This window comes from Anolis sagrei, chromosome 7, assembly GCF_037176765.1.
Source record: "Anolis sagrei isolate rAnoSag1 chromosome 7, rAnoSag1.mat, whole genome shotgun sequence".
NCBI lineage: Eukaryota > Metazoa > Chordata > Lepidosauria > Squamata > Dactyloidae > Anolis > Anolis sagrei.
The window spans coordinates 2783545-2792285 of record NC_090027.1 but is presented as its reverse complement, the minus strand read 5'-3'; the positions used below and the strand labels follow the sequence as shown (position 1 = coordinate 2792285).

General features: G+C 47.1%; 1 protein-coding gene across 1 annotated transcript; it reads left to right on the top strand.

Annotated features, from left to right (window-relative positions):
* The first annotated feature begins 230 nt into the window (after window positions 1-230).
* Window positions 231-8021, top strand: TM2D2 (TM2 domain containing 2). The gene is made up of 4 exons (XM_060787555.2): window positions 231-491; window positions 3467-3554; window positions 5379-5494; window positions 7053-8021. Exons 1-4 carry the CDS (start codon window positions 268-270, stop codon window positions 7264-7266), a joined length of 642 nt encoding a protein of 213 aa, XP_060643538.1. The 5' UTR covers window positions 231-267; the 3' UTR covers window positions 7267-8021.
* The last annotated feature ends 720 nt before the right edge of the window (window positions 8022-8741 follow it).

The following is an 8741-nucleotide window of genomic DNA, read 5'->3' as shown; positions in this document are numbered from 1 at the left end:
TAGGAGGCAGCAGCAGGCAATAGAAAGGAGTGAACTTTCTGTGTGCGTGTTGTGCGCATGCGCCGTCGCCTAAGCTTAGCTTCCATGTATTGGACGAGGCCGCCTAAGCCGCTCTTGTTTCCTATCTCTGTAGTTGACGCGTCGGCAGCCCTTTCTGTGCCCCCATTGGCTGGAGCGGCGGCTTTGTCCCGCCTCCGTGCGACGATCGCGGCTGCTGATTGGAGGAGCGCGTGAGGGGCCTGTCGAGCCACTGGGAGCGGGGCGGCCATGGCCGGCGGAGGCCCCCTCAGCTACGCGCTGCTCTGCGGCCAAGCCGCGCTGCTCCTCGGAAACCTCCTCCTGCTCCAAGGCGTCTCCCGGAGCCACCAGCACAACGCCACCGAAAGCTCCGGGGACTCGGGCGCGGAGCAACCGCTGGACGCCGGCTCGACTCCCACGGCGCCTTGGGCCTACCTCGGCCCCTACTCGCCTCTCGTCCGCTGCGACCATCTGTAAGCAGGGGGCGGGGCTTGTGAAGAGGGGGCGGGGCCAGGGCTGCGGGGCGGGGCGATCCCTCAAAGAGGCGTGGTTTGGCCCCAGGTGGGCGGGGATTCCAACACAGTATAAATAAAGACAGGGGAGCTCCAGACAAGAAACAATCAGGGACAGCTAACCACCTCTCAACAAAGGCAGTAGAATAATATGGGCCATCCAGTCCAACCCCATTCTGCCAAGAAGCAGGAAAATCGCATTCAAATCACCCCTGACAGATGGCCATCCAGACTCTGCTTAATAATAATAATAATAATAATAATAATAGACTCCTAGAGTTGGACGAGACCTGGTGGGCCATCATCCAGTCCAACCCCATTCTGCCAAGAAGCAGGAAAATCGCATTCGAAGCACCCCTGACAGATGGCCATCCAGCCTCTGCTTAATAATAATAATAATAATAGAATCCTAGAGTTGGAAGAGACCTGGTGGGCCATCCAGTCCAACCCCATTCTGCCAAGAAGCAGGAAGATTGCATTCAAAGCACCCCCGACAGATGGCCATCCAGCCTCTGCTTAATAATAATAATAATAATAATAGTACAATCCTAGAGTTGGAAGAGACCTGGTGGGTCATCCATTTCAAACCCATTCTGCCTATAAGCAGGAAAATCGCATTCGAAGCACCCCCAACAGATGGCCATTCAGCCTCTGTTTAAAAGCCTCCAAAGAAGGAGCCCCCACCACACTCCAGGGCAGAGAGTTCCACTGCTGAACAGCTCTCACAGAGAATCCTAGATTTGGAGGTAACCTCATGGGCCATCCATTTCAGCCACATTCTGCCAAGAAATAGGAAAATAGCATTCAAAGCACCCCCGACAGATAGCCATCCAGCCTCTGTTTAAAAGCTTCCGAAGAAAGAGCCTCCACCACACTCCGTGGCAGAGAGTTCCACTGCTGAACAGCTCTCACATAGAATCCTAGAGTTGGAAGAGACCTCCTGGGCCATCATCTAGTCCAACCCCATTCTGCCAAGAAGCAGGAATATTACATTCAAAGCACCCCTGACAGATGGCCATCCAGCCTCTGTTTAAAAGCTTCCAAAGAAAGAGCCTCCACCACACTCCCTCCGGGGCAGAGAGTTCCACTGCTGAACGGCTCTCACAGTCAGGAAGTTCTTCCTCATGTTCAGGTGGAATCTCCTCTCTTGTAGTTTGAAGCCATTGTTCCATTGCGTCCTAGTCTCCAGGGAAGCAGAAAACAAGCTTGCTCCCTCCTCCCTGTGCCTTCCTCTCCCCATACATACATACATACAGAAATACAAACATACCTACAGAAATTAATGAATTAACATGAGTCAAATGCTCTAGTGAAAAGCCAGGTGTCTGAAGTGCGAGAGTAAAAGGCCCTAAGCCACGCATGGCTCATCTCATGTATGGCGGCAAGGAATCCCACAATAAGGCAGGGGCAGAAATAGAGAAAGCCCCCCTGCGCCTGGTCCTTTCCAAACGCCCTTCTCTAGGACCCGGTATACAGAGTAAGTCACGTTGGGATGGTCGTTGCGACCTCTGATGATGGGAGAAGGAGAGGCGGTCCCTAAGGTACGATGGACCCTGGCCGTCAAGAGTTTTAAAGGTCAGAACTAGCATCTTAGACAGGCCACGGTAATCAGTTGGAAGCCAATGTCAATGTTGCAGCACTGGTGTGATATGGCATTTCATAGGCATTCTTGTGAGTAGCCTGGCTGCCGCATTCTGAACAATACGGAGCTTTCGGGTCGTAGACATCGGAAGGCCCACATACAGGGCGTTGCAATAGTCCAGCCTAGAAGTGACCATGGCATGGATGACCGTTGCCAGAGCCTCGTCAGATAGGGAGGGTGCCAGTTGCCTCGCTTGTTGTAGATGGAAAAAGTCCTGTTTGCTGGCAGCAGCGACCTGAGCTTCCATTGTCAGCTGCGAATCCAGGACGACACCCAAGCTCTTAACAGTGGTCGATGGAGATAGGGCGGCACCATCGAAGGTGGGCAACGGAGGAGTCGGACCTGCCAGAGAATCTCAGTCTTTGCCGGGTTCACCTTCAGTCTGCTAGCACATAGCCAATTTGACATCGGGTGAAATTGTCTGGAATTGACGTTGCTCCATGCTCCAGGCGCAGAAGAAGTTGGGTATCGTCTGCATATTGGTATCAGTCCAGGCCGAAACTCCGAGCCAAACTAGCAAGGGGTCTAACGTAGATGTTGAAGAGAAGAGGAGAGAGAATGGCACCTTGGGGGACCCCACATAGGAGGGGGGATCTATCGGAGACTTGATCCATGTACTCCACGCATTGGCTCCGGTTCCGGAGAAATGAGTCGAACCAATTGAGGGCCTGACAGCGAACTCCAGACATGGCAAGACGGTGAATCATTAGATCGTAGTCGATGGTGTCAAACACTGCGGTAAGGTCGAGAAGTACCAGTAGCACAGATCCGCCGCTGTCAGACTGGCGATGAAGTTCATCCGTAATGGCAACCAGGACTGACTCCATCCCATGGCCAGGGCGGAAACCTGACTAGAAAGGGTCCAGGCCGGCTGTGTCATCCAGGAATGGTTGCAATTGTCCCAGTACAGCCCGCTCAATCACCTTACCCAAATGGCAGATTAGAAACAGGACGATAATTGGCAAGGGTCATAGGATCCAAGCTAGGCTTCTTTAGCAAGGAACGAACCCTTGCCTCTTTTAGGTTGTGCGGGAAAAACCCCTGTTCAAGAGAGCCATTGATTATATTGAACATGGCCATATAGCCCGAAAAAACCTACAACAACCCAGTGATTCCGGTCATGAAAGCCTTCGACAATATATTTAAGTGTACATTGTGTTTTGGGGCATCAAATTGTTGCCTGTATGTGGAGTGGCCTTGAGACCTCACCTGGAATCACACTGTGTCCTACTTTAGGCATCACAGTTTAAAAAAGATATTGACTCTTAAGCTTTTGTGGTTCATTCATTCACAGGCCGGAGGAGTTCATTGACTGCGAAGCGCCTCTGGATCTTGCTGGGAACGCCAGCGCCAGGGAAGAGCAGGGCTACGGATGCCTCAAGGTGAGTCCGAGAGGGATCCGTGAGCCATGTTTAGCCTTCTATATACAAACTGTCCCCGAGTTACAAACGAGAGAGCTGCTGTAGGTTTGTATATAAATAGAATTTGTATGTAAGTTGGAACATATAAGCTTTTGAGATCATTGGGTAAGGTTAACACCCCCTAAGGCATTTGCCTTGTTTTCTGTGCCCCTGTTCAGAAGAGTCACCTCACTTCCTGTCCCTGATATAAGTGGATTTTGAAAAAATGTAGTTTGTTGTGGAAACAAGGATTGGCAATAAAGCTTCAGGGGAATCACCTTTCCTTTATGATAATTACTTCCAGCAGTGAATGTCCCTTCTATGGGATATTTCTCTCACTTCCTGTTGTCTCACCCTCATTCTCAACAAGGAGTCATTTGTAAGTCGGATGTTACAGGGACTTCCTGTCTGTCTATCTATCTATCTATCTATCTATCTACACACATACACATGTGCATACATATAAACTGTATTTATTCAAATCTCATATTCCATCAAATCTAATGCATACCTCTGTTTCCAAAACCTCCAAACCAAAGTATGGGTACATAAAAGGCAAAGTTTGTGTATATGTTGGTTTGTACATTTGTACCACAAAGGTTCCTCCGTAGCTTGATTAATCTGGACTCAACTTGGCACATGGAGAAAAAGTAGAAGAAGGAAAAGAAAGGGGAAAAACCAAAAGGGTGGAAGGTGTGAAAGGAAAGAAGGAAGGAAGGAAGGAAGGAAGGAAGAAAAAGAGGAGAAAGAAACATAAGGGAGAAGAGAGGGAAAGGGAAGAAAAAAGGAAGGAAGGGAAATGAGAAAGTAAAGGTAAAAGGTATAAGGGGAAGGAAGGAAAGGAAGAGAAAGGAAGGAAAGCAGAGAAAGGAAAGGATGGAAGGTGTGAAGGGAGAGAAGGAAAGAAAGAAAAAGAGAAAGAGAAAAAGGGAGAAGGGTGGGAAAGGAAAGAAAAAAGGGAGGAAGGAAGGAGGAGAAAGTAAAGGGAAAAGGTATGAGAGGAAGGAAGGGAAGAAAGGAAAGAAAGAAAGAAAGGAGAAAGAAACAGAAGAAGGGAGAAGAGTGGGAAAGGGAAGAAATAAGGAAGGAAGGAAATATGAGAAAGTATGAAGGGAGGGAAGGAAAGGAAAGGAAGGAAGGAAGAGAAAGGAAAGGATGGAGGGTGTGAAGGGAGAGAAGGAAAGAAAGAAAAAAGGAGAAAGAAAGAGGGAGAAGGGTGGGAAAGGGAAGAAAAAAGGAAGGAAGGAAAGAAAGAAAAAGGAGAAAGTAAAGTGAAAAGGTATGAGGGGAAGGAAGGGAAGGAAGAGAAAGGAAAGAGTGGAACCTGTGAAGTGAGAGAAGGAAATAAAGAAAAAGAAGGAGAAAGAAAGAGAGGAAGGGAGAAGGGTGAAGGAAGGAAGGAAAGAAAAAGGAGAAAGCAAAGGGGAAAGGTATGAGGGGAGAGAAAGGAAGGAAGGAAAGAAAAAGGAGAAAGTAAAGGAAAAAGGTCTGGGGAGGGAAGGGAAAGAGAAAGGAAGGAAGGAAAGGAAGGAAGGAAGGAAAGGAGGGGAGAAAGAAAAGGATTATTATTGCTTATCTTCTGTTATGAGTTTTATTTTATTTTATTGTTTTGTATTACTGTTGTTATTGCTTTTATTACTGATGTATTGTGGGCTTGGCCTCATGTGAGCCACACCGAGTCCCTTGGGGACATGGTAGTGGGGTATAAATAAAGTTTATTATTATTTATTATTATCCCTGTGTTCCTTTCGCAACGGAAAATGTCTGGTTGAGTGAAGGAATTGGCTGTCTTTTCCCCTCTCCTAGTTTGGAGGCCAAGCCTACAGCGACGTGAGCCACACGCGGGTCTTGTGCAGGGTGCTGGACGGCATTGAGTGTGCAGGAGAGCAGACCTTCCTGCGCGGGAACAAACCATGCATCAAGTGAGTCTACTGTCTTGGGAATCTTCTTGAAAAAGCTTGACCAGAAATACAGTGTGAGATGCTTGTGCTTATCAAATTCCCTTCCATTCTAACTAGCTGTTTCTACACAGGGTAAACATTGTTCTTATATTGCTGAAGTGAACATGTTTGTTTTGTAATTATTTTTTAAACTAGTATATATACCTGGCTTTGCCTGGGTGCCAAAGGGGCCTCTGCCTGCCTGCTTTCTTCCTTCACCAGCTCTGAGAGAACCTATCTCGTTAGTAGTATAGTAGTAGTAGTAGTAGTAGTACACAGCAAACAAGATCACTCTGCTGGCTCTTTTATTGGATCACACGTTGGACACTTCCCAAGTGTGATATATCAGCGAATAATACAGGCAGTTTGAGTAGGGTGGCCTTTTGCAGCTGGTAGGTGGGAATTTTGTTAGCGTCAATTGTTTTTAAGTGCAGGCCAAGGTATTTAGGCACTGCGCCCAGTGTGCCAATCACCACTGGGACCACCTTGACTGATTTGTGCCAGAGTCTTTGCAGTTGCATGTTGTTGTTATTGTTGTTTTTGTTGTTGTTATTATTATTGTCATTATTATTATTATTATTATTATAAACACAACAAGATGAGTCCACAGCAAACAAGGTCACCTTGCTGGCTGTTGTATTGGATCACACATCGGACATTATCTATTATTATTATTATTATTATTATTATTATTATTATTATTAAACACAACAAGATGAGTCCACAGCAAACAAGGTCACTCTTCTGACTGTTGTATTGGATCACACGTCGGACACTTCCCAAGTATCTTGGACTGTGTGATGTAATGGCAAAAAATGTGGGCAGATCCCAGTCGGGTGGCCTTTCGCAGCTGGCAGACGGTCATTTTGTCAGTGCCGATTGTGTTTAAGTGCAGGCCAAAGTCTTGAGGCACTGCACCCAGTGTGTCCATCACCACTGGGACCACCTTGATCCTTGATTGGCTTGTGCCAGTAAAGATTATTGTGTCGATGACGATGATGACAATATTTTTTTTTGTCATGTAAGGAGCGACCTGAGAAACTGCAAGTCGCTTCTGGTGTGAGAGAATTGCCCAGGGAACGCCCGGATGATTTGATGCTGTATCATCCTTGTGGGAGGCTTCTCTCGTGTCCCTGCATGGGGAGCTGGAGCTGATACAGGGAGCTCATCTGCCTCTCTCTGGATTCGAACCTGCAACCTGTCAGTCTTCATAGAATCATAGAATCCTAGAGTTGGAAGAGACCTCCTGGGCCATCCAGTCCAACCCCATTCTGCCAAGAAGCAGGAATATTGCATTCAAATCACCCCTGACAGATGGCCATCCAGCCTCTTTAGTCCTGGGTTAAACCCCTGTGTCACTGGGGCCTCCAATGATGATGATGATTATTATGATGATGATGATTATTATTATTATTATTAAGAGAATGATATGTTCTGTGCCATTTAGAAGGAACATTGAGGGTAAAGATTGGGCTGACTGAATTGCCACCCCTTGTTGACAACATATGTCAATGTGTCCTCCGTCTTGGCTTTGTCCCAGGTACACCGGCCACTACTTCATCACCACCCTCCTCTACTCCTTTTTCCTGGGTTGCTTCGGAGTGGACCGGTTCTGTTTGGGGCACACAGGCACCGCAGTGGGAAAGCTCCTTACGCTGGGCGGACTCGGGATTTGGTGGTTCGTGGACCTGATCCTACTCATCACGGGGGGTTTAATGCCCAGCGACGGAAGCAACTGGTGCACCATTTATTAGAGACCTGGGATGGGACCTAAAACCAAAGACGAAAGCAATAAGGGAATTTTGGCTTGGCTGAGGACAGGATGCATGAGTCCACTTCTGCGGAAACAAAAGACTGCACTGCTCTATTTATTTGACACTTCAAGAGGTTCCTTGGACCATAATTCTGCTGTATATACTTCATAGTTGGCTTAAATGGTTGCTGATTTTGCCCTTCCCAGAGTTGGGAAAACTTCTGGACTGTAAAGTCAGCCTACTGTATGGATTTACCACTCCAGTAATTACATCTATCTTTACTTTCTTCTCTTCCCCCAGGAAATGACAAGGTAGTAGCAATCGACCCCTAATTATTGATCTCCCTGTTGTATGTTTTGAAAGCGGTCCCCCCCCCCCCCCAAATAAATGTGTACAGCCAGGATTTGCTGGAAATAACATAGAGTTGAACGTGTATCTGAAGGGTACTGTTGCAAAATGTCCTCTAGGCCAGCGTTTCTCAACCTGGGGGTCAGGACCCTGGGGGGGGGGGTGTTGCAAAGGGGGTGTCAGAGGGGTCACCAAAGACAATCACAAAATGCACCATGGAGGACCTCCTTGCGGCAACACCAGAGGCACTCCCAGTGGCCAACTACTGGTCAAAGGACATTTAATCAACTACCAAGCTTGCAAACTTTGTGTTTTCTTTGTTGGTTAAAAAATGCAATGCAACTGTTTGGTCTGCCCCTGACACGATAAATAAATCAGAAAACACAGACTTCTGATGATCTTAGAAACCAAGTTTGGTGAAGATCCATCCTTCTCTCACTTCACACATTCCACTCTTTGGGTGTTCACATTTGAGCATATTGAGTATCCGTGCCAAGTTTGGTCCAGATCCATCGTTGTTTGAGTCCACAATGCTCTCTGGATACAGGTGAACTACAACTCCCAAACTCAAGGTCAATGCCCAGCAAACCCTTCCAGTATTTTCTGTTGGTTATGGAAGTTCTGTGTGCCACGTTTGGTTCAATTCCATCATTGATGGAGTTCAGAATGTTCTTTGATTGTAGGTGAACTATAAATCCCCACAACTACAACTCCCAAATATCAAGGTCTGTTTCCCCCAAACTCCACCAGTGTTCACATTTGGGCATATTGAGTTTTAGCGCCAACTTTGGTCCAGATCTATCATTGTTTGAGTCCACAGTGCCCTCTGGATGTAAGTGAACTACAACTCCTAAACTCAAGGTCAGCGCCCACCAAACCCTTCCAGTATTTTCTGTTGGTCATGAGAGGTCTGTGTTAGTTTCCCATCGTCGGTGAAGTTCAGAATGCTCTTTGATTGTAGGTGAACTATAAATCCCAGCAACTACAATTCCCAAATGTCAAGGTCTATTTCCCCCAAACCACCAGTGTTCACATTTGGGCATATTGAGTTTTAGTGCCAAGTTTGGTCCAGATCCATCATTGTTTGAGTCCTCAGTGCTCTCTGGATGTAGGTGAACTACAACTCC